This window comes from Pseudorca crassidens, chromosome 13 (genome assembly GCF_039906515.1).
Source record: "Pseudorca crassidens isolate mPseCra1 chromosome 13, mPseCra1.hap1, whole genome shotgun sequence".
In the NCBI taxonomy this organism is placed as follows: Eukaryota; Metazoa; Chordata; class Mammalia; order Artiodactyla; family Delphinidae; genus Pseudorca; species Pseudorca crassidens.
In genome coordinates this window covers 57,823,591-57,850,430 of record NC_090308.1, presented here as the reverse complement: position 1 = coordinate 57,850,430, position 26,840 = coordinate 57,823,591, and the positions used below count along the sequence as shown (strand labels likewise).

General features: G+C 43.5%; 1 protein-coding gene and 1 pseudogene across 7 annotated transcripts in view; one reads left to right on the top strand and one right to left on the bottom strand.

Moving 5' to 3' along the window:
- Nucleotides 1–26,840, bottom strand: part of FAXC (failed axon connections homolog, metaxin like GST domain containing) — an 83,880-nt gene that overhangs the window by 11,832 nt on the left and 45,208 nt on the right. For all 7 annotated transcript variants that reach the window (XM_067702521.1, XM_067702516.1, XM_067702519.1 and 4 more), the window contains one exon: nt 7,513–7,629. In XM_067702521.1, the coding sequence (XP_067558622.1) occupies nt 7,513–7,629 (117 nt within the window). The remainder of the gene's footprint in view (nt 1–7,512; nt 7,630–26,840) is intronic.
- On the top strand, nt 21,744–22,159 carry LOC137205028 (small ribosomal subunit protein eS12 pseudogene; annotated as a pseudogene).

The window sequence follows — 26,840 nt, the reverse complement described above, 5'->3', positions numbered from 1 at the left end:
AATTTTGAGGAGACAGGTGTTGTCACTCAAAGATAATGGGTTGTCACGAAGAAGAGATCCCTCCATCACACAGTGAAGAAAGGGTGTGCTTTTTGATAAGCAAGGGCTGCGAGCTCACATGCCCATCCTCATATCCTGCCCCTGATAAAAAGAGTGAAACAAAGAGGGAAAATTTACAGTTGAGTTCTCCATTTATCTGGTTTTGCCAATCCTTGCTTGTTCCAAGATTCTCCACCAGCTGACCCACTCAATGTGCTACCAGCCAAAAAGAATGAAAAAAGTCAGCAGTAGAAACAGGCTATGTGTAATGTGTGTGTGTGTGTGTGTGTGTGTGTGTGTGTGTGTGTGTGTGTGTGTGTGTGTGTGTGAGAGAGAGAGAGAGAGAGAGAGAGAGATGCCCATGTTAACATAAATGCCTATACTGAAGATGTAAACTTTGTGAAATAATTTTTTTAAAACTGCAGGGTTTCTTTCAAAGTGTACTCAACAATCAGATAATGTCACCTATCAGACTGGTAAAAAAGTCTAATACCATCCAGTGTGGAGGGTCAGGCGTTATACTACATGGCTAGTGGAAGTATAAATTGCTATAAGCTTTTTAGGAAAGTAATCTGATGTTATCTAGTGAAATTTTAAATTCAGTTATCTGTTGGCTCAGGACTCCACTTTTAGTACTCTATTCTACTAAAATAAAATCATCAGTATGTAAAGACAGATGAGCATGGATGCCGAATGCAGTATTATGTCAATAAAAACAAAGAGAAAGAAAAGAAAGATGGAAACACCTGAATGTCCACCAGTAGGGATTGATTGAATAAATTCTGGTATATCAATTCTATAGACTATTGGGCAACTGTTAAAAAGACATAATATTCTATTAAGTGAAAAAAACAAGTTATAAAGTAATGTGTATAATGCAATTCCACTGTTTAGTTTTAAATCAATAAAAATAAACCAAAACAGCTATATACATGTATGTAAATTTGTATATAAAAAAAAAAAAGGCACAGAGGGTTCACTCCAAATCCTTAATATTTGTTTTCTATGGGAGTGACACTGGACATGGGTGAGGGGAAGGTAATAAATCTTTTAAAATACACCTGTTTAATTCAACTTATTGTGACAATATGTATTATCTTTTTAATTTAAAAATCCAATAAAATAAATTAGTAAAATGACTAATGAGTGATTACTGATATTCTCAGACAACTTGAAAGGATATTTATCAGAAAGTCAAATGGCCCTTTACCCCAAGGACACTCCCAGACAGAATAAAGAGCTTTTCTCTTGGAGTTTCTCAAATGGAAATATTCCCCATGGCTCTTTGAAAAAAGTGACTCCTTTTATTTTCCTATATTTCTCCAATTCTTCCCAGCACCACTGTCAGCCCCGGGTTCTTAACCAACCAATATCTGGAAAACCTAGGGCTGGCGCTCACACACATTCTTCACATTCTTTTGGTTTCCAAGTATTTACTCAGCACCTCCTGGCTCCACGCCTGTGGTAGGTGCTGGCTGTGTCTTTCGTTGCTCCCTATAACGCTGTGTCACACAGGCAGCAAGGACGTTGAACATTTCCTCTTCAGAAAAGTTCTTAGCAGGGCTTCCCTGGTGGCGCAGTGGTTAAGAATCCGCCTGCCAATTCAGGGGACGCAGGTTTGAGCCCTGGTCCGGGAAGATCCCACATGCCGTGGAGCAACTAAGCCCATGCGCCACAAATACTGAGCCTGCGCTCTAGAGCCCGCGAGCCACAACTACTGAGCCCATGTGCCACAACTACTGAAGCCCACCAACCTAGCGCCTGTGCTCCGCAACGAAGAGCAGCCCCCGCTTGCCACAACTAGAGAAAGCCCGCGTGCAGCAATGAAGACCCAACGCAGCCAAAAATAAATACGTAAATAAAATTTTTAAAAAATATTTTAAAAAAAGTTCTTAGCAAACTTGAATGCGGTAATGAGGACACTCCCACCTTCCCCAGTCTCACTGAAGCTAGTTCACAGATCTCAGGATACAAAGACCAGCAAAGATCATTTGAGCCAGCCCTTCCCTGAGACCTGAATTCCCCCACAACCTCTTCCTAAACACTTTGAATGGAGAACAGTAAGAGTATGAGGTGGGCATATACGTGTATGTTTTTCAAAGATATCCAGCATTTTTTCCACCTTTTACTCTATCAAATAATAAGCCAAAAAATAATAATCCACATACAATAAATAACTGATGGTAAAAGAGCTGCTGAACAGTGTTTGTTTTTCTTAAAACACACAAGGTTGTGTTCCTTACAAATTCAGAAAAGCAGTGTTAGGTTCTCTGGGTTTGGTACGGCTCTCCAGGGCAAGCAGCTGTGCGACAGAACCCGTTCCCTTTTGTGCTTTACTTTCACTTTCCTAGGCTCTCCAACTCTCCATGTCTATTTTAAAGAGTGCCAAATCCACATGCAATTCTCTAATAAGGATACTTTGATCAAAATATCAAACGTGGGCTTCCCTGGTGGCACAGTGATTGAGAGTCCACCTGCCGATGCAGGGGACATGGGTTCGTGCCCCGGTCCGGGAAGATCCCACATGCTGCGGAGCGGCTGGGCCCGTGAGCCATGGCCGCTGAGCCTGCGCATCCGGAGCCTGTGCTCCGCAACGGGAGAGGCCACAACAGTGAGAGGCCCATGTACCACAAAAAAAAAAAATCAAATGTGACTCCACATTAAGAGGGTTGCTAAAAAAGACAAGAAATAACAAGTGTTGGTGAGGGTGTGGAGAAAAGGGAACCCTCGTGCACTGCTGGTGGGACTGTAAATTGGTACAGCCACTATGGAAAACAGTATGGAGGTTACTCAAAAAACTAAAAAAAAATTACCATATGGTCCAGCAATTCCACTCCTGAGTATTTACTAAAGAAGACAATAACACTAATTCAAAAAGATACATGCATCCCTATGTTCACTGCAGCATAATAGCCAGGATATGGAAGGAACCAAAGTGTCCATTGATAGATGAATGGATAAAGAAGATACACACACACACACACACACACACACACATACATACATAGTATGAAATATTATGCAGCCATAAAAAATGAAATCTTGCCATTTGTGACAACATGGATGTAACTTGAGGGTATTATGCTAGGTGAAATAAGTCAGACAGAGAAAGACAAATATCATAAGATTTCACTTATATGTGGAATCTAAAAAAACAAACAAGCAGTGTATGTATAACTGACTCACTTTGCTGTACAGCAGAAACACAGCATTGTAAATCAACTATAATAAAAAAAACTATAATAAAAAAACTAGAAAAACAGCATTGTATATCAACTATAATTTTAAAAATTAATTTTAAAAAAAGAAAATTTTTAATTAAAAACAAACAAAAAAATCAAAACAAAACCAGACTCACAGATACAGAGAACAGACTGGTGGTTGTCAGAGGAGAGGGGAGGTCGGGGGGTGGGGACATGAATGGGGGAGGTTGAGAGGTACAAACCTGCAGTTATAAAGAGAATAGGTCATGGGGATGTAATGTACACCATGGGGAAATATAGTCAATAATATTGTATTAACTTTGTATGATGACAGTAACTAGACTTATTGTGGTGATCATTTCAAAATGGACATAGACATTGAATGTGGTACACCTGAAATTAATATAACACTGTATGTCAATTATATTTTAATTAAAAAAACTTGCTGATAATAAAACTGAGATTCGGGACTTCCCTGGTGGCACCGTGGTTAATACAGAATGTTAGTAAAAATTATTTGAAACAAACCACAAGTCCAGAAAAAGATTAATCACACAAATTACAATGTAGCCATGGGATAGGATATTATGCAACTACTAAATACACTGTTTTGAAGAATATTTAATGACAAGGGAAATGGCCATAATACACAGTTAATTAAAAACTGCAGGTTACAGACTTCCCTGGTGGCACAGTGGTTAAGAATCCGCCTGCCAATGCAGGGGACACGGGTTCGAGCCCTGGTCTGGGAGGATCCCACCTGCCGCGAAACAACTAAGGCTGTGCACCACAACTACTGAGCCTGTGCTCTAGAGCCCGTGAGCCACAACTACTGAGCCTGCGTGCCACAACTACTGAAGCCCGCACACCTAGCGCCCGTGCTCCGCAACAAGACAAGCCTCCGCAGTGAGAAGCCCATGCACCGCAAGGAAGAGCAGCCCCCGCTCGCCACAACTAGAGAAAGCCTGAGCGCAGCAATGAAGACCCAACGCAGCCAAATATAAATAATTTTTTGAAAAAAACTGCAGGTTATAACTATATCAACATAATGATCCCAACTTTTAAACATACATATATACATGTACTTGATAAAAGATAAGGAAACATACCACAATATTAACGGATATTCTCTGCGGGTGATGGGGTCACAAGTTAATTTTATTTTTTTTTAACTTTTCTATCTTTTCTAAATTTTCTCTAGTAAGGAAATGACATTTCATATCATACACAAACATATTATGTATATTTTAAGAACTGCTGAGTATTCAAAGTCTGTCCTCCTACTCACCTAAATTAAGGAAAAGTTCTCATGATTCTGGATGTTTCCCAGAGTAGCCTGTGTGGCTAGATTATTTTAAATAATATCTAGGACCAAAAAGCTAATATTGATACACACACACTCACACAGATGGCAAGGACAATAGTGTCTTGGCTGTTCCAAAGCTAAGGCAGAAAACTGTCAGATCCAAGCCACTTCCACTCCTGGATGTGAGCCAGTTCTAAATTATCCAGACTCTTGGTTGTTTGTTTCTACTTCTCCGTTGAAGGTCTCCACCACAAAAAGAGCAAAGGCAGAGAAAGAAGTTGAGATCAAATTAGTAGTTTGCCTGCATTAGCAGCTCCGATCAAAAGGTTAGAAAGGGGCATAGAATAATGACTGAAATGAGCTTTAGAGGCTTGCTGTGCACTTGAATGATTTGTCCTCCTCCAGTCCCCATGGAGAGCTGGAAGCTACCGGCTTATTTTAAGAATCTGCATCTACGTGCCAAAGTGCCCTGCAGGTTACAGCATCAGATTCCCCCAAATGTGTGCGTCTCCGCATGGGACTCAAAATCAATTCTCCAAAAACACTGATCATTTATTTAAAAAGAACACTAAATGCCTCAAGTCCCTCCAGGAAATAATAGAGGAAAGGGCCAAGTCATAAATAAATTCACAAAAGATGCTTCATTTCTTCGAGAAGGGTTTCTGTACAATCTGAGATTTCTACTGATACTGGATACCTAAATCTTTCTGACTAAATAACAGATGACCTCAATACACTTGACCCTTAACCAACATGGGGGTTAATTCGCAAAGAACTTAGAGTCTGTCCCCTGTATCCAAGGTTCCTCCGCATTCGTGGATTCAACCAAGATGGACTGTGTGGTACTGTAGTCATTACTACTGAAAAATAACCACGTATAAGTGATTCATGCAGTACAAACCTGTGTTGTTTGAGTGTCAACTGTAGTGTGTGTGTGTGTGTGTGTGTGTGTGTGTGTGCACATAAGGTGTGTGTGTGAGTGTGTATGCATAGGGTGTGTGTGTATGTGCTTGGGTAGAAATGTAAATGTATGTGTACGAGTGAGTGTGTACACGGCATGTGGGTATAGAAGCATATGAGTAGATGTGAGTGTGTGTGTACTCATAGGTGTGTAAAGGTGGTGTGGTAGGGAAGGAGGGAGTACAAAGAAACAGGAAGCAAGAGTAAATACAAAACACACCCCTAGATGAACAAAAAGGAATCACTATCTTTTAGACCACCATGGAAAACCTGACTAAAATAAAGGGAAACTACTTTAAGTGCTACAAACATCACCAATATGATAACATATTCAATTTAGATAACTTCCAACACATCACAAGACAAGGAACACCTCCATACTGATCACTTAGGAAATTAAATATAAGTCCATACTATCCCTGTCCCCACCTAGCTATTGTTCTAAAAGACCTTCAGCCAATGCCTGATCCATTCCAACCAAGTCTGGTAACGTATCTAGAGCCCCATCCCCACCAATCTGGAGAGTTACTCCTGCTGCCTTTAGCCTGTTCTGAATCTCTGGGCATGCACATGAGTATACACACACACACACCCCTATAGACTTCACCAACCTCCCCACCCACCCACCCACGACTACCACACATGACTTGCTCACCTGCCTCAGTTTCTTGTATGATTCTGTCTTGCTTGGTTCCATCCATCCATCCATCCCTCAATCCATCCATCCATCCCTCAATCCATCCATCCATCCATCCATCCATCAGTCCATCCAACATTAATTAAGAGTACTCTATATGTTACTCACTGGTGATCTCAGGTACACCTCCAGTCTCTCAGCTGGGGTATAAAAATCCTGACTAACTCTTGTCAATCCCCTTCCCCAAATCGAAATATGGAACCTTGATGCCCACATTCCTAGGCCCTGGGCACTTGCTTAGGTACTGTTTAAAACCAGAGATGACTCAAAATGGTTCCCATTCATCAAGGCAGAGGAAGCCTCTCCCAGAGGCCCCAGCTGCCATGTACATCCCACCACCCCACTCCAACGCACATGCACGCACGCACACACACACACATACACACATGAAGATCTGGTCCCTTGACATCAACCCAGGTTGAGCTGACTTTCCCTGCCCCACTGCCAATTTTACTTCTGGCAACCACCCCCATCCCCACCCCACACATATGTGCATCCTCTAGCTCCGGTCCCACTCATCCCACTTCGACCCCTCCAGTTTAGAATTGTAATTCTCATGGGCCTTACATCAAGATCACACAACAAAGATACCATTTCTTTGGTCAAAATGCATGTATAATAATATCAATAATAACACCTCACATAGCACTAGACTTACAAAGCATTTGTTGACACTTTCCCCATTTTCCCACTATCTTGAACTTTCCAGCTCTACTACTCTCCGCGTATGATCCACAGACACCCCGCTGGAAAAGGAGAAGGGAGTGCTTTGAACTCAAATGACGCAGAATCATACGTACCTATACGCACGTGTGAAATATCTGAGACCAGTTCAGATTCAAAAGGAGCATGTGAGATGGGCAGTGAGCTCATCAGCCCCACCCGACCACGGCTGCCGCAGTGCTGGATAAACCAGAAACTGGTGAGCCACCACAGTCCAAAGGAAAGTAAGGGAGACCAACAAAACAAGGGCACTAGGGGGAATGCAAGCCCTGTTTCAGTGACAAGTATTAAGTCCACTACATAAGGAGCTGGAAGAAGAGCCCTGGTGTAGAACGCGGCAGGATTTGTGTCAGCTTTGCAAAGAACATGGTCCGAGCGAGATGGCAGGTGAGAAGCCGGGTCTCTCCTCGGCCTCTACATGTCCTGAGCACAGGAAACCAACCCTGGCCCCACACACCACGGCCTGGCGCCTCCATGAAGCACAGCCAAGCTCAGGGGCATTGGCCTGGGATTCTCCATTGTGCTGCTCCCATCCTCCACGCCCCCCGCGACTCCCCAAACCTGAAGAGCTTTGTAGGGCTTGCCTTTTATCAGCCGCTCAGGTCTCGTCCCGGGTAAGGTCCACATTGCCTGTGCCAAGTGTCCAAAGACGGTGGCGTCTAGAGTGGAAAGTTTGGGCCCCATGATGTACTTCTTATCACCTGCAGCAGAGAGAGCAGAGAGAGGTCACTGGGCCAGCCCTCACCGTCCCACTACGTCACAACAGCATTCAGCACGCACCCATTATATGCCCGTTTAAGTGTGCATCCAAAGCTTTGCAAAACCAGGGCTTCCCTGGTGGCGCAGTGGATGGGAGTCCGCCTGCCGATGCGGGGGCCGCGGGTTCGTGCCCCGGTCCGGGAAGATCCCACATGCCGCGGAGCGGCTGGGCCCGTGAGCCATGGCCCCTGGGCCTGCGCGTCCAGAGCCTGTGCTCCGCGGCGGGAGGGGCCGCAGCAGTGAGAGGCCCGCGTACCGCAAAAAAAAAAAAAAAAAAAAAAAAAAGCTTTGCAAAACCAAATGCATGTACCCCCTTTGACTTATAACTAGAAACAAAAGTAAAGCAAGTTAAACAATTCTGTGATATATCAACCCATACAACAGCAAAGCAGGGAAGTAACTGGAAACATATCAAGATACGTGGATGAGAGAGGGGGTTCCTGGGAAAAAGGAAGAATTGATCACCCCCAGACCTCCAGAGGCACCTCCTTGTCTCCAACTCTAGCCATTAAAGTCTGAGGTGCTTGAGAACACCTGGAAGTTTGCTTAAACCATCTCTAGTAACCCCAGCCAAGCACACCCAGCCTCAGCACTTACTTTATTAAATTAATTCATTTCCTCGGGAGAAACAAGAAGCCTAAGCTACTTAGGAAGTTTGGAGGCAAGGCTTCCCATGATGTCTCCATGGTCTTGGCAAAGTTCTCACCACTGAGCACCAGCAGGAAACAAACATAAAGAGAAGCTTTAAAATTGCAGACCCAGCCCTGGGATCAGGCTCCCATACAGGGATGTCTCACTTTGCCGCTCCCAGCTCTCCTTTTCTACCACGGCTGACCTAGTTCAGGCCTTATCACCTGGACTTATCACATCTTACCCACTACAATTGCCCCAGGTCGTCTCCAGGCCACTGTGTTGCAGGATAAAGAGGCAGCCCAGGTGGAAACGGATCCATCCTACGTCACATCCTGTCACCACTGTTATTCACTACGGAAAGCCTGGTCATTAACTAACCTCGCAAAGCTTCAGCTTTCCCATCTGGAAAATGGGGATGCTATTAAGGGTATTTCTTAGGGCTACTGTGAGAATTAAATGACATAACACATGTAAAGCACTTAGCACCGTATCTGGTTAACTCATCAAACACCAGCACTCATGAGGAGAGACCTCTGTTTCTCCGGTCCATTCCATATCCCACCCATACTTAAATCTGTAAGACACTCTTTTCACTGTGGCACTCCCTTTCACAAAGACCTTCAATGGTTTATGGGCTATGAAATACAGTCCAAACTCAACCTGGAATCCAAGGCTCATCGCACTCTGTTCCCACCCATGTTCCAGCTTCATCCCTCATCCTCCTTTACCCCAGCAGACCCAGAACAGCTCCACTCCCCAGCACACTTCATGCTTCCCACTGCCACACCTCTGCCCCCCAAAACCCATCTGTGCCCCCCACTTCTCTCCATCTGGTAGATTCTATCCATCTTTCCACCAGAAGCCTCCTTTCAAAGCCGTCTCAGGGCAATAGAAGCTTTCAGTTCAGACAGCCCTGTTTCAAATCTCACTTTTACACATATGACCCAGTTTCAGAGAGGAGAAAACAAGTTAAAGGAGAGCTACACTGGCTTCCTGGCCCCCCAAAATGTTGATTTCCTTAAATGGCTAAAAGGAAAGAGTCTAAGGGAAATGCCAGAGTAAATTGTGAATTCTGTTGTAGACTCCAAAGACTTTGGGGGGCAAGAGGAAAAAACGTACATGAGTTTATAAAAACTTAGGAAATCTGAGCACTTAAGACCTTGATAAAAGGGAAAAAATACTAAACATAATCATTTGGATCCGTACATCAACTACCGCATATAGTGTTCAGCCCAAATTTGCCACTTGACTCAGAATGTTAAAACCGGAAGGGTACTGAGTCAGTAACAGAACCAGACTAAAAATGCTGGCACCTGGGCCTCCTGACTCCCAGCCTGATGCTCTCTGCTCTGTACAATATGCCGTGAGCAGAACCACCTCAGAGATAAAGACCCTCCATGCAACAGCAAGAGGGTTGAGCTGTGGACGTTTACAAAAGGATGCTTTAGTCAGGAGGGAACACAGAATACAGAAGGAAAAAAAGAACAAAAGTCTAAGGGTTTTTAAAGGAACTTGCCAAAAAAAAAAAAAAAAAAGGATAGAATTTAGCCTTCATGGTAGATACACAATTATATGTATATATACACACAAGACAGTTATAAATTTAAAGAATATAAAAATACCCTCTGTTACTAAGAAATCCTCCGGTCTTTCTGTATACCCTTCAAGCAGCTTCTGCTAAGATTAACATCTTAGCTAACCATAGTACGTTTACCAAAACTAAAAAATTAACATCAATATAATACAATTAACTGCACTATAGGCTTCATTCAAATTTTATTAGTTTTTCAACTAGTATCCTTTTCTGTTCCAGGGTACCAGCTAGGATCCCACACTGCATTTAGTTATCAGGTTGCCTTAGTCTCCTCCAATCTCCTCAGGCTTGCATTGTCTTTCATAGCCTTGACACTCTTATTAAAGAATACTGGTCAGTGATTTTGTAAAATTTTCATCAACTTGGGTTTGTCTAAGGTGGTTAATAATTAGAGTAGTCATGCATTTTTATGAACCCTTCTGTGATGGTTATTTTATGTGCCAACCTGACTGGACTATGGGTGCTAAGTTATGTGGTCAAACATTATTCTGGGTGTTTCTGTGAGGGTGTTTTGGATGAGATTAACATTTAAGTGGTAGAGTGAGTAAAGCAGAATGCTCTCCCTAATGTGGGTGGGCCTCGTCCCATTAGATGAAGGCCTTATTGGACGATAGGGCTGACTCCCTGGAGTAAGAGAGAATTCCTCCTGCCTGACTGCCTCTGCACTGGGACATGGGCTTTTTCTTGCCTTCAGACTTAAATGGAAACATTGGCTCTTTCTTGGTCTTGAGCCAGTTCATACTGGAACTACACCATCAGCCCTCCCAAGTCTCCACCTGCCAACCCACCCTGCAGATCTTGGGACTTGTCAGCCTCCACAGTTGTATGAGTCAATATGACTTTATTGTAGAAGAGAAATAGCCATGGATAGATCTAGATATCTATATCTAGATCTCCTATTGGCTTGTTTCTCTGGAGAACCCTAATACCCCTTCTCGGGGCATCATATCAGGGGGTCCACAATGTCCATATGTCCATATCACTGGGGATGTTAACCTTGACCATGCGGTGAAGGTGGTGTCTATAAGTTTTCTTCACTGTAATATCACTATTTTTCCTTTTGCAGTTAATAGCCTTGGGAGAGAAACTTCGAGACTGTATAAATACCCTGTTTCTCCTCAAACTTTGGCCCACTAATTTTAGTATCCATCAGTAGCTGTCATCTGAAACAATTATTACTGTGGTGTTTGCCTAATCAGGATTTTCTATTTCTCTCAATCCTTCTACATGTATTGATCCAAATGCTACTGCTCCCTTCATCCCCCATTTACTGACGTATTCCATTATTTATTTAAGTGTGCACTTGTCGATATATATTTTATTCTATGGCCTATAATCCAGTACTCTCACTATTCTTTTTGCTGTTCAAATTGTTCCAGATTTGGCCTTTTGAGCTTGGCAGGAAGTATTTTTAAGAGGGAGACTGAGTTTAGATTAGACTCTGCTTAGAGATGAAGAGGACAAGCCCAAGTCTCAAGTCTGCAGCACGCCCAGGCTTCACCAAGTGAGCCCATTTTTCATTAGTGGAGGGTGTTAGCAAAAACAAACACTACGGGCACTTCCGAAGGGCACTGAAGGAGCAGGCTTGGGTGACGAGGCAACTCGAGCCTCATTTTCAGTAGGTAAACCAGCCCCCCAGTTTCTGTAGAGATGGACAGAGGGAGCTGAGGGATATCTGAGCACGTGTAACTCCCTGCCAGCCCCCAGATTTGGTGTGTGGACCATGAACCATTGGTGAGAGCAAATAAAGATTGAAAATATCAGAAACACTGGGAGGTGAGGAACCCAGGGCACATGGGACTCCCTAAGGGCCGAGGGACGAGGAGAGGACAAATAGAGAGGAACATGGATCTTAAAAGTCCCACCAGAGGGAGGGACCGCAAAACAGAGCAAGGCTGTTTGCCTCCTGCCTGCCTCTCAGCCTCTTCCTCGGGGAGGATGCATGAGAGCTGCCAGCAGATAGGTCTCCCCAGGCCCTGGCAGGACAAGTCAAGGTCTACCTCATGCGAATGCTCTACTTCAGTCAAATATGCCAGGAGCTCATCCCACCACCATCCTTCATCCCATCCTTCCTGTCTCAAATAACCTCCACTTGTCTAACCCAACCCTTCCCTTATGACTCAGATCAAGTTCTCCCTCCTCCAGTCCAGGAAGGCTACCTGCACTGTCCACTCCCCTAGCACCTCTCATTGCCCACTCCCCTGCCAAACCCCAGAGGGACAACTGCTTAGAGCAGGGCTGCTCAAAGGATAACCTGATGCCAGCATCAGCATCACACATGCTCAGGTCCCATCTACTGAATCAGAATGACTGGGAGAAAGTATGTGTTTCAACAAGCTTCCAGGTCAGTGTTTCTTAAACTTTAGAGGCATAAAAATTCCCTGGAGAGCCTGCAGTTCTTAGACCACACTCTGAATAGAGCTGTTCCAGATGATTCTTATGCACGCTGAAGTTTGAGAACCACTGGTCCAGACTAGAGTATGTCAGTGGTCTTAAACTCGAGCATGCATCAGCAACACCTAGCGGGCTTTTTAAAACTACTGATTTATCCCCCATGCAACCCCAAGCCAGGAGTTTCTGATTCAGTAGGTATGGAGTGGCACCCAAGAATCTGCCTTGCTGACAAGATCTCAGGTAATGTTGATGCTGCTGAGGGACGACACTTTAAGAACCACTGGTCTAGATCACTCATTAGGTAATCCACACGTCATCTCACAGTCTTATTTATGTGTGTGTCCTATCTCCTCAGGTAGTTTTTAATCTCCTTGAGGGCAGGTAACCCTCTGTTTTACTTTTCTGTCCATCTGGTGCCTATCACAGTAGAAATCATCAGTCAAGATGTTGATAGCCTTAAGTATGTTTGATCTGTCTTTTCTTAGATTAGAGAACTATTATAAGGATTGAAAAATGTAATAATGTGAAAGCATTTTGCAAACTAGAAGGTGCTATTCTAACATAAGGAATTATTTTACACTCGTCAACAATAATAGAACAAGTACTACAGCTGTGGGCAGAACAGTCTAACCTCCCATGCGGTGTAGAAATCTCTTCTCCCATTTCCCTACCAGATAGTCCCCAACTGCAGCCCCTCTAGGGACTTCTCCCTCATTTCCTGGGCAAGGCAGGCAATTCTCTGGTTAGATAGTTCCTTACACTGAGACAAAATATGTCCCCTTGGTACATCTACCATTGATCCCAGTTCTTTCCTCTGGAATCACACAAAGAATTTACGGCCATATTTATTTTGCACAATACCCTAGGAAAGTAAGTCTCCACTAACATACTTCTAAGTAAAAACCGATGACTTGTGTTCACATATATCACTGTGGGATAGTGGGCAGAATGTTTGTTCCAGAGCACTGGAAGTAGAAATGAACCTCTGAATTATATCCACTATTCCCTTACTAATTCTGCTCCCAGCTTTTACTGGCCACTGTCAGCTCCATTCCTGCCATTTAGCTAAATTTCCAAATGCTGTAAGTGGCAGAAGATAAAAGACTGGCTGTGGAGAGAATATCGTTCTAGAGAGAAATTAAAGATTAATAGTCAAAAGATTTTCAAGCACTCATTTTTCTATTAATCTAAGAATTAAGAGTAATTACGAGTTTCACCTACTTAGCGTTCCCTACACTTGAGCACTGATGGGTTTATAAGCAGATAACTCCAGTGAAGTCAATGTTGATATCATTCCTATTTCTAATTGTCCCTCTCAACCTTTAATTAACTGGGACTTTAAGAACACTTGAGAGACAAAGACTTTGAGTGCTTTCCCCAAGGATAGCACAGGTCACAGTAATCTTACCAGCCAACCTTCAAAGAACACATCCTTGAAGCTCTTTTTCCTGCATGTGACTCTCCCAGAGGGCAAAGCTGAAGGAAATCTATGTTCTAGTCTCTCTTACACTCCTGGTCAGACCTCTCTTTGTCAGAAATCACATGGCAGGCCACTCCCTTTAAAGAGCTCTTGTTCATGTTCCCAGCATACTCTAAAATCACTGAATATGTGATTCTTTCAACTATGAGGGGGGTGGTGCTATCTTATATATGAGGTTATTAATGGTCCTTATGAGTAAATATCAGAATTAAAACCATTAACTTTGACAACTTTCTGACATTTACTAGTTGCACCAACTGGCTCACACTCTGGAAAAAAATAAAGGTGGGTGGGGGGATACCAGAAGGAGCCCCTAAATTTAATCCCTCCTCAGATTTCATTCTGGAAGGCAACTAGATACTCCTCCAATCTTCTACAAAACTCTCTAGAAGAACATACAAGAAAATTCTTTCCAGAGAGTATGAACTATCTTGACCCCTTCCCCAATGACCACCAATACCAATCATCTCACCTCTTTCTCCCAATCTTCTCTTTGTTGATGTCCCAGCTCTTAAAATTCCCTATGGATGAGACAAGGATGAACATACACTTGCACTTGGGATTGCACTTGCTCTTCTGTACTTCAGTCCTCCTATTAATGTTTCTGAGCACCTTCTGAACTCCATGCACTCAAAGCATTCATGCACATATACTGTAATTTTAGGAAATTTGGATAAAGGATTTGTACCAGTTGTGGAAAAATTTCACACACAGGAAATCCAGTTTAGGAAAATATTTCTCAGGAGGAGGCAAACGCCTGCTCAGATTCACTTATTACTATAATTTAATCACATTAAACAGCAGCTTCTGGAAGTCTTCAAGAACCAAAGCTAACATCTCTAATGATGACGCAGCGTTACCGACTCACTGATGATCGGCCTTCTTATTTATCTCTCTTCTTGAAGTTGCTGAAATATTGCTGCTTTTGAATCTGACTAGACATTCAACTGAAACAGTGAGATTTGAGGGGTGTAAAAGTTCTATGGGTCTCCCCTGTTTCACTTTCCCAAGTACACCTTCTGAGGGTAAAGAATATAGAGCACCCAACTCAAACTACATCCCAGGAGAGGCTTTCCCCTTAATTTCATTTCTGCCCTGGCTATTCTGTATTTGGGTAATCAGAGGCACCAGCTGTTCTGTCTCTTTATTCAATAAAGACTATCTGGTAGCCCCTAAATATGGTTTAATTAATGAAACAACACATCAGACTGAATTCAATGTCATGCTGAAATTTAAATTCAAATCCTTTTATAAGGAACTTATCCTTCTTTTAAGAACGACAAATAGTAGCAGATTCTAATGGCAGGTTTTGTGTCTGGCCATCAGGACCCTGCAAGCAGACTCCACATTTCTGGAGGATCTGCCATCATTTTATGGACTCCAGGTTTCACCTTACCTGGAATCCAGGATCTGCAACCATTTTCAAAGATCTGAGCAATCACCAAAAACCGGTGCAAACCTTTAACCACCAGAACTGTTTAGCACCTGCCCAGAGTGGTGGACCTTACTCAGATTCACACAATAGGCATAGGTCCCTTTGGATGAAACCAAACTGCTATTGACCTCATCTTTAAAAATGGGAATCTGGGGAATTCCCTGGTGGTCCAGTGGTTAGGACTCAGCGCTTTCACTGCCGGGCCCTGGGTTCGATCCCTGGTCTGAGAATGGCCAAAAAAAAAAAAAAAAGGGAATCTGATACCTTCTCAAATGATATACGCATGAGTATGCTGGATATCACATACAATTCTGTGTGACGCTTCTTTCCGAGTGTAGGACTGAGTCTTTAGCTCCTACTCTGTGGGAGGCCTTATTACTCCCCTACTGAACATTCTTGTCCATGTATCCTGACCATTAGATGGTTAAGAATGTCCCACATAACTCTCTCCTCATTGCACACTACTTTCTCAAAGATCATTGAATCCAGAGACAGAAAGCTCCTGTGTGCCAAGCTCTACAATCTCGGAATAGATCCAGGTTTCTTCGGAGCCAAGACAAGAACACTGCTAAAATCAGAATGGGTAGTAATAATAGTCTCCTGAGAGACTAAAAGATAAGATTCTACTTCTAAAAGATGTAACACCTTTTATCTATGTAACTTGAGGCAACTGAAATTCGATGCCTGCCGCCCATCATAGCAGGATAAGCACTCTTCCCTCTTGACAACTTGGCTGTACCCTTCACAGCTCAGCAGCTGCTCAAAGAGGCTCCTACTAGGATTAATGGGATTGGAGCTATGTAGGTGTGTTTGTTATTGATAGCTGCATAATAAATTTCCTCAAAAATTTAGCAGCTTAAAAGGCCAAATATTTATTACCTCACAGTTTCTGTGAGTCAAGAATCCAGGCAGCTTTAGCTGGGTGCCTCTGGCTCAGGGTCTCTCACAGGCTGCAATGAAGATGTCAGCCAGGGATGCAACTAGAGATTATCATACTAAGTGAAGTAAGTCAGAAAGAGAAAGACAACTACCATATGATATCACTTATATGTGGAATCTAAAATACAGCACCAATGAACTCATCTATGAAACAGAAACAGACTCACACACATAGAGAACAGACTTGTGGTTGCCAAGGGGGAGGGGGGAGGGAGAGGGATAGACTGGGAGTTTGGGGTTAGTAGATGCAAACTATTACATATAGAATGGATAAACAACAAGGTCCTACTATATAGTACAGGGAATTATATTTAATATCCTGGGATAAATTATAATGGAAAAGAATATAAAAAAAGAATTTGTATATGTGTATAACTGAGTCACTTTGCTGTACAGCAGAAATAAACACATTGTAAATAAACTATACTTCAATTTTTTTTTTTTTTTTTTTTTTTTTTTTTTTTTTTGCGGTACGTGGGCCTCTCACTGTTGTGGCCTCTCCTGTTGCAGAGCACAGGCTCCGGACACGCAGGCTCAGCGGCCATGGCTCACGGGCCTAGCTGCTCCGCGGCATATGGGATCTTCCCAGACCAGGGCACGAACCCGTGTCCCCTGCATCGGCAGGCGGACTCTCAACCACTAAGCCACCAGGGAAGCCCACTTCAATTTTTTTAAATTAAAAAAATAAAATAAAATCCCAAATATTAAAAAAAAAAGATGTCAGCCAGGTTGCAGTTATCTCAAGCCTTGACTAGGGGAGGATGTTTCCAAACTCATTCACATGGTCCTTGCTGGCTCCTGGCCAGAGATGAGTTCCTTGCCACGTGGACCTCTCCATAGAGCAGCTCACAACCGTGCTGGTTTGCATCAGAGCAAGTGAAAGATCAAGAACAGGAGAGAGGGGATGCCCAAGATATAAGCTACAATCTTTTTATAACCTAATCTTGGAAGGGACATCGCATTGCTTCTGCCATATTCTATTTCTTAGAAGCAAATCAATAAGTCCAGCCTACACTCAATGGAAGGGGATTACCCAAGAGCATGAATCCCAGGAGGCAGGGATCACTGGGGGCCACCTTGGAGGCTGCTGACCACATGACAAAAATATCAGCGCTACATTCAAAAGTGTTTGGAGGTTAAATGTCATGATATCTGTAACTAATTTTAAAACACATCCACATCAAGAAAAAAAATAGTTGAGGCAAATATGACAAAATGTTAACAACTATTGAATAGAGGTGATGGTTATAAAGCTGTTCATTGGACTACTATTCTACTTTTCTGTGTGTTTGAAAATTTTCATAATGAAAAAACAAAACAAAAAAATACCTGATCTTGTTCACTGACAAGGGGCCAAGGGAAGAGACTGTATCGACTATGCTAAATCTCAAATGATAACATTTGGCAGACACCCTCCAATGTTTAAATGGACAATCCTAAATCATCCTCATCTAACAGGTGAATGAACTCAGCTACCTAGGAGTTTATTTGGTACACGGATGCCCTGACAGTCTCATCAGAATGGTTCTCTCATGATTCTGTCTAGATTGTAAAATCAGTGAAGACAGAAATCATACTAGACGGTGAGCTCTACCTGGGCACTAAGACTATCCCCCGGTACCCACCAGTGCCCGGCGCCCAACAGGTGCTCAGTAAATATATTTTTCAGTGAATGCAGACTATTTTATAATACTTTGTCCTTAAATCTTTTAGAACAAAATTATCCCTCCCAATACTTGATGGCACAGAACTCTAGGATGTACAACTCTGAGGCCCAGCCGGGGCTTATATAGGTGCTTGAGCTAATAGTTTGTGAAGAACTACAGTGGCCCTGCCCCACACTGCTGGAGCTCACTGTTTCATGAAGGCAACATGGCCTTCGAACCAGGCAGCACAAGCCAGGCCCTTAAGTTCTTTTTCTTTTTCATTTTTTAATTAATTTTTTTTCTTTTTTTTTTTGGCTGTGTTGGGTCCTCGTTGCTGCATGCGGGCTTTCTCTAGTTGTGGCGAGCAGGGGCTACTCTTTGTTGTGGTGCATGGGCTCCTCACTGTGGTGGCTTCTCTTGTTGCAGAGCACGGGCTCTAAGCACGCGGGCTTCAGTAGTTGTGGCACGCGGGCTCAGTAGTTGTGCAGGCCCTTAAGTTCTGACGAGAGATCCTCCAAAGGTGGACCGACCACCTGGTGTCTAATGCAAGAAATCTCTTCAATGAACAACATGGAAAAGTTAAACCCCTGGTAGTCACCAAAGACCTAAATGTAAAATAGCTGATTCAGGACTTGCCAAAGCTTGCCCTAAACCCACACACTTCCCCTCCCAAAAAATAACTTACATTGGAAAGTGGATCTATTGATAAGAGGTGCCTGGGCTATGGTTGTTGGGTAAGTTACCAAAATCTCTAGGCTCTCTAAGCTCCACCCCTATAATAAATATATCCAAATAAAAAATACAGGCACTGTTGGGCTTTCTGGGTAGCGCAGTGGTTGAGAGTCCGCCTGCCGATTCAGGGGATGCGGGTTCATGCCCCGGTTCAGGAAGATCCCACATGCCGCGGAGTGGCTGGGCCCGTGAGCCATGGCCGCTGGGCCTGCATGTCCGGAGCAGTGAGAGGCCCGCGTACCGCAAAAAAAAAAAAAAAAAAAAAAAAAAAATACAGGCACTGTATTAAAGTAGGACCCCAAACAAATGCCTTTGGAGCTGCAATTCAACGTTAAACCTTGAGCTTTTATTAAGAAAAATTTTTTACAAATGTTTACGTTCAAAAATACTGTCCTTAAGGAAATCCAATCTCCTTTCCGTGGAAGAATCTCTTCCTAGAATTCAGGACCACGAAAAAACTTGTCTCAGTGGAAGAACCTTTTCCTCTCCCTAGAAAATGAAGATGAAACTGCCCCCACACACCTCCCTTTTTATCTTGGTAGCCAAAAACCTCAAAGTTAAATTGTGCCCAATTCCAGGAATAAACTCATTCCAAGAACATAATTTTTTCCTAGTTGGTTTCTGAAATGTTTGTATTAATGTTGAATATATTATAATGCTCTGTCTTATATAGGATTGCCTCAAATTCCTTTAGGAAGTTAGTATTCATTCAGCAAATAGTTACTGAGTGCCTAATATTTACCAGGCCTTCTCTTAGGTGCCAGGGGTGGAGGGAAGCCAGTCAAAATGATAACGTCCACAGGAAAGGTTGAGGGAAGGCTGGAGGTTGGGGGGTAGGGGAGCATAGCAGGAGCCCAGAAGAGTACAATATAGTACTTCCATGATCGAACTGTGCACAAAGTGAAACAGGAGAGAAGAGAACACCCAATGTAGGCAGCCCCATGGGGTTGGAGGAGGTTAGGGAGAACACTAAGAAAGTTTCTAATAGAAACAAGCTTTGAGAATCTGTCAAATTAAGCAAGGCAAAGGAAACAGCCTCTGTTTTGCAGGAAGCTGCAGAACAGCACAGTGTGTTCAGGGACCCAAGGGTAATTTGGTGCATTAGGAATAAAGGTGCACATGGGGAAGAAGTAGGAAATACGGGCAGAGATGTGAAGAGAAGTCAGCTTATGAAGAAAAGGAGTTTGGATTTTAGTCTAAGAGACCTGGGAGCCTAACAGTTCTGATTTACATTTTAGATTGACCACGCTAGTAGAATTCAAAAGCAGACCTGGAGGTTGGGACATCAGCTAAGAATCTGTGGCAAAATCCAGGCAACAGACATTGGGCGCTCCTCCTATGGCTGTGGGGCAGAAAGGAGCTAAGAGGTTAAGGTGTTCGGTGAGGTCCCAGCGAGCTTACTGAGCATCTGGCTCTACAGCCAGACTCCTGGGTCCAAGCCTGACCCCACCATGTCTCGGCCACGCGATCTTGTGAAGGTAGTTAACCACTATGTACCGCAGTTTGCTCATTTACAAACCAGGCATAATAATACTAATGACAATCATAATCATAATAAGATGTTACTAATACTGCCTCATTTAATTCTCACCAAACCATATGAGGATAGGTATTGTTATTATATTACCATGAGGATATACATACACACACACATATAATGTACATATGATATATATTGTATATAGTAGGTATTTTATATTACATAGTATACATATATCATATGTGTAATATATATGTATTATATTGTATGTTATATAATTAATATACACACTGTATATTATTATGAAAGTACATATTACCACATGAGGGTATTATATATTGTACTACTATCTGCCTAAGCACACTGGAAATGCTCACAAATGTCAGCTCTTATCAATATTATTTTGACTATATGCAAGACACAGCTCTGGGTACTGGGATCCTGGGACTAACAGAACAGACAAGGTCACTGCTCTCACGGAGTTTACATCCCATGGAGAGATGATAAACAAATCAATCAATAAATAAGAAAGCATCAGCCAGTGATAAGTGCAATGTAGAGAATTAAAGTAAGGTGATGTGATAGAGGGTGACTGACAGCTGTGTTAGACTGGGTGGTCAGGGAAGGCCTCTCTGTGGAGCTGAAATTTACCCAGAGACATGAATGTCGAGAAGGATCTACCGATGCACAGATCTGGAGACTGGGAATTCCAGGCAAGGGAAACAGCTAAGACAAGTGCCCCAGGGTCAGCATAAGCTTGTGTTTGTGAAGCGGAGAGAAGACAAGGATGGCTGGCACACAGTGGGCAACGGGTGAGGGTTAAGAAATGAGATTGGAAAGAAGGCAGGGCCCAGGCAGTCTAGGGCTTTGAAAGCCAGGTGGAAGACAACAGAGAAGGAGCAATCTAGAAGGACTTTTGGCACCCAACTTGAATAACTGAATGGAGGACAGTGCCATTCACAGAGAGAGGCCACAGGAGGGGATGCTGGTTCGGTGGGAGGGTGAGGGGTTTTCTGTTTGGGGATGTGCTGAATCTCACGTGGTTGTGGGACGTCTAAGTGAAGATACAGAAAACAGCTGGATTCAGGAGATGAATAGAGGGTGGGGGGCTTGACTTCTGAGACCAATCAACATTTAAGGAACCTAAAAAGGGGAGCAGGGAAAAAGGGTCAGAGAGAGCCAATGAGGAAGATAAAGGCTAAAAAGTGTTCGGCAATGATTTCTGGCTTCTCCTAGACTACTTCCGTTCAAATCCATGATAGCTGGGTGTTCCCAGACAAGTTTCCTCTTTGTGCCTAAGTTTCCCCACGGACAGGATCACTGTGAGTAGTAAATGACTTAATACATGAAAAGTATGCACCTGCATGTGTTAGAAGGTCACACACACACACACACCCCAGCCAACAATCCGGCAACACCTGAAACAGCAGGAGACTAATGCCTCCTCATCTCATGCCCAGAAATCTGTAGAGTTGAAATGGAGGATGAAGCCTCCGGGGGAAGAGGAAGCCTGAATCCTCTGTACTTCAACACACCCAAGAAATGTCATTTCCATCAGCCTTACAGCAGGGAAGAGACTCCTCAAAGCCTCTCCTTCAGGTAAAAGTTTCCTACTTCTAAAAATCCAAAATTAAAAACTAAAATAAAGAAAAGTTTCTCTTTCCCTGTTGCCACCAAGCTGGCGGGTGTATTCCAGTTTCAGCTCCACCCGTAACCCACAGCCATGGCTGAGGAAGGCATTGATTTGCTGCTGGAAGGCGTAACAGACATTAAGAACACTTTACAGGAGGTACCGAAGACCACCCTCACCGACCGATGGCCTCGCACGTGGAATTCGGGAAGCTGCCAAAGCCTTAGACCAGCGCCAAGCCCATCGTTGTGTGCTCACGTCCATCTTCGTGTGATGATCTTCGTGTGTGGGTCAAGCCGGTGGGGGCTGTTTTTGCTGAACACCAAATCAACCTAATTCAAGTGGATGACAACAAGAAACTAGGGGAATGAGGGGGCCTCTGTAAAACTGACAAGAGAGGGAAGCTCCGTAAAGTGGTTGCTGCAGTTGCGTGGTGGCCAAGGACTAAGGCAAAGAGTCTCAGTCAGGCCGAGGATGTCACTGAGAACTACTTCAAATGCAAGAAATGAACGAATAGGCGCAGTCTATTGAGAGTCTGCCTGCCGATGCAGGGGACGTGGGTTCGTGCCCCGGTCCGGGAGTATCCCACATGCCGCAGAGTGGCTGGGCCCATGAGCCATGACTGCTGAGCCTGCGCGTCCGGAGCCTGTGCTCCGCAACGGGAGAGGCCACGGCAGTGAGAGGCCCGCGTACCGCAAAAAAAAAAAAAAAAATGAACAAATAAAAAAACTTGGCTCTTGAAAAATAATAATAATTAATAACTAAAAGGCCAAAAGAAAAATAAGTCTTTTAAGAAGGCAGGCAATAAGATCTGGCTTTAATAAGATCTGGCAAAAAGGCAGGGTGTTATTTACCCTTTCAAGAGCGCTCTGCAGACAGGTGGGTTGGGGGCCAGGGGTCAGGATACAGTGGTTCATGATGTAAATGGGAGATAAGTGAAGAGAATGACTACTGATTCATTTCATAAAAAACTTCTGTGTGAAGGGAAGGCAAGAGACAGGACAGAAGTGGAGTGGTATTTTTTTTAACTTTTTTTAAATTGAAGTATAATTGACTTACAATGTTGTGTTAGTTTCAGGTGTACAGCAAAGTGATTCAGTTATATATATTTTTTCAGATTCTTTTCCCTTATAGGTTATTACAAAATAATGAGGTATGGAGTGGTATCTTTTTTAGACAGGGAAGACTTATATGGTAAGTAGAAGGAGGCTGTAAAGAAATAAGGGTTGAGGGAGATCAGATCGGTGCTTTGTGACCGCCTGGAAGGGTGGGATAGGGAGGGTGGGAGGGAGGGAGACGCAAGAGGGAAGACATATGGGAACATATGTATATGTATAACTGATTCACTTTGTTATAAAGCAGAAACTAACACACCACTGTAAAGCAATTATACTCCAATAAAGCTGTAAAAAAAAATTAAAAATAAAACATATTATTAAAAAAAAAAGAAAGAAGCGTTGAAAGAGGGAAGAGATAACTTGAGGGGAAGGGGTGGAGGGGATGGAACTGAGTGCAGCGAGGAGAGGGAGGCCTCCCAGCTGCCCGGAGCACTGCCGGATGCAGACCACGAGGGCTGGGCTGAGGGATGGAGGACACTGGGGAGATAGCAGCTTCCCTGACGGATCTCAGGCTAGGCTGAGTGGGAGGGAAGTAAATTTGGGAAGGAGCAAATGAAATAATAGGGTGGGGGGAAGGGGAAGAAGGAAGAAGCCTGAGGTCTGGAGGCATCAATGCTGAAGTGTGGGAGTGAGGTGGGCTAAGATATGTTGATTGGTTCACCAAGGACCAAGCAACTGACTTACTGTACTAGGATACATCAAGTCACCATTTAATTATAATTCCTCCCGAGTTAGGCAGTCTAGTCAATGAATTTTGTCAAATTCAGTCAAATCAGCCCAAAAGAACACTGTTGGGACTCAGGGCAGGCCACTCAAAATATGTCACAGTGGCATATTGATTATTTTGAATTAAAGTCACTTAAGAAATGGCCAATGCAAGATGGACACTCTGACCCTCCTCTCTGTCTTCCTGAAAACAGGAGACCAATCTCCCATGTGGAAGGTGCACTCCTTGCCTCTGGAAGTAGAAGGACACCCTTACCACTCAGAGACAGGGAATTCAGGGCTGAGAAGCCTGTATAAACAAACCTCATTATGTCTTTAATTGACTACCCCAAGCCCAAACCCTGCTTAGATTCTTCACTAATTGAGCACCCAAAACCCAAGTTTCTTTGTCCTGTCAATTTCTCGCATATTGTTTCTTTGTCTAAAAAATATAAAAGCTCCCTTCCTTGGCCACTTCTTAGGTACCATTTCTATGAGACCTGCATGTTCGCAAATGAAAATTTCTTTTTCTCCTGTTAATCTGTCTTGTGTGTTAGTCCAGCCACAAGAACTAGAGAGGAGTGGAAAGGGAAAGTTCCCCAATCCCACGACACAAATGCGGAGGGTTTCCATATCTCAGGAAAAGCACTGAGCCTTCTCATTCTGTGCTCATCCCTAACACATACATACCTACATAAGATTTAAGAATCTATTGTCTACATGGCACTATCTTGTGAATCTTTTGCCTCTTTTTTTCTTTTATTTTAATCATTCAGGAATTGGAACCCTGAAAATTTAAACACAAAGTCACTTTTCTCAGGGAAGAAACAGCTGGAACACCCCCAGGATAAAGCAAAAAACAGACTGCTTCTGTCAGAATTACATCAACCAATTTGTGTTGCTAAATAAGCCACAAAGATTTCCAAGAACTCAGCACTGATTAACATTTCATTTTAATCTGCTAAAAGTAACTTCTTTTTGTTTTCGTGAATAATCAACATATTTTTACCAACTGAGATAGCAACAGTGAACCTGGAAAAGAAATGAGCCACAACTGCCTCTTCCCCATAACGATGCAAACACTTTATTTATTTATTTATTTTTGGCTGCACCGCAGGGCATGTGGGATCTTAGCTCCCAGACCAGGGATGGAACCTGTGCCCCCTGCAATGGAAGCGCGGAGCCATAACTACTGGACCGCCAGGGAAGTCCTGCAAACACTTTAGGATGAGCAGGGCTTGACCCCCCCCAATCCCTGGTTCTTTAAGATGGCCAGGCCCCCAGGCCTCCATTGCTCCCTCTTTCTGGAAGTCTGGAATGGATGCGATGCCTGAAGAGAAGAGCTGCTGCTCTCTGAGCATCTGATCTAATGGTCCTCTCCATTAGCAACTGCAAGCAATTTAGAGTTACTGAATAATATGTAAGGATCTTTCAGAGTAGATCAGTTCACTTCAGTTAGCATCGGATTCCGATATGAAGTTGTAAAAAGCTTAAGCACTCACGGGGACCCAATCAATACAGGTAAAAATAGAATTTATGGTTTCCAGGCCAAATTATTACTATTCTTGCAGGTGATTTTAACAAACCACCAATGCAAATATACAGAAGTTGTCCTGCAGCAAAAGAAACGCGTTGTCATTAGCTGCACAGCCCGAGACCGGTTCCCTCGTCTCTCTGACCCTCATTTGGCTTTCCCTTCTGTGAAATAACTCTCTCAGGGGTGCTGTAAGACTACAACATCTTCAGGATGCTGTTAAAAACAGTGTCTAAAATTTATCCACACACACAAAAAACCCCTGCAGTCTGCGTAATAGGTTTGTGACACGGAAAGAAGGAAGGACTGGGCTAAGAACCATGAAGACAGACCCACCCAGGGTCACCCTAACCAAGACAGTTCCCTCATGTGGCCCCTTCCATGGCTCTTTACCCACCTGTCCTCCTTCCAGCACCCACACCCGCCCTACAGTAAACGACAAACATATTTTATATGTTTTATAACTTGGAAAACTGTCTCTGCTCTTCTCTCCAGAGAATGAATATAAAATCACCAAATCATCAGAACTGAAAGGACCCCCAGAGACCATTTCTACTTAAACATCTTATTGCCTGTAAAAAGACTCCTCAGCTATTCTGATAGTGGTTCTCACCCTCAGGGGGTGACTCCAAAAAACGGCAGCTCCAACCACATCATAAGACAAGCCCTCCCAACTTTAGATGGGTCTGCTCTACAGTGCTGTCTTACCCTGAGTTGCAATCTGTTATTTAATCTCATACACACCCCAGTCCCCCTCTGTCCTCCGTTCCTCTGCCCAAACACGCCCATCACCTGCAACAATGCCTAAGTCACTACCCACTTTCAACACTTGAAAAAAGCTAGTTTATGACCCTTATATCTGCACTTTTCCACATTATCCATGCCCAGTATATTCAAATTCCTCATAGGAAAATTTTTTGAGACTAACCACCTACTTAACTACCCTTCTCTGAATACACCCTAGTTTGGTCACATTCCATTTAAAAGATGGCTCCCAGAACTGACAATTGCATCCTTTGTTCAACAAACACTTGCTGAAAGCCTAACGTGTGCCAGGCGTTTGTTCAGACCCTAGAGGCAGAAACCAACCCACCAGGCCTGGTGCCCAGTCCAGCTGAGGAGACAGTCAAGTCTACCATGCAGAGAAGGTACAGGAAGTGCTCTGGGGAAGAAAGTACCAGGGGCCTGGGAGCATGGAACAGGTTTGCCTGACACACTCTGGGAGAAAGTTCCAGAAAGGCTTCCTTGAGGAAACAATTTTTTTTTTTTTTTTTTTTTTTTTTTTTTGCAGTACGCAGGCCTCTAACTGCTGTGGCCTCTCCCGTTGCAGAGCACAGGCTCAGTGGCCATGGCTCACGGGCCCAGCCGCTCCGCGGCACGTGGGATCCTCCCAGACCGGGGCACGAACCCACGTCCCCTGCATCAGCAGGCGGACTCTCAACCACTGCGCCACCAGGGAAGCCCCGGAAACAACTTTTAAGCCGAGACATTATGCTTTGTTTAAACAGGCTAGGTTTTTATTAGCACCTCTGGAAGCCCATCAGGCTGGTGACATACTGAGATCGAAGTCAACTAAAATCCTTAAATCTTTTTTCATATGCCTCTCCCCACCTGTGCAATTCAATTTGGGGACCTAAGTACAGAATTTGACATTTATCCCTATTAGGTTTCTTCTTCTTAAGGTTGACAGCTTTGATTCCCGATTTTTCTGTCCAATTTTTAGCTATCCTTCCACGTGGAGTCATTCGAAAACCATTAAGCTTGTCTTTGAAGTTGTCAACAGGTCTTTGAGAAAAGTCAAGAGCAGTGTCCCTGGAGATTCAGGTGATATCA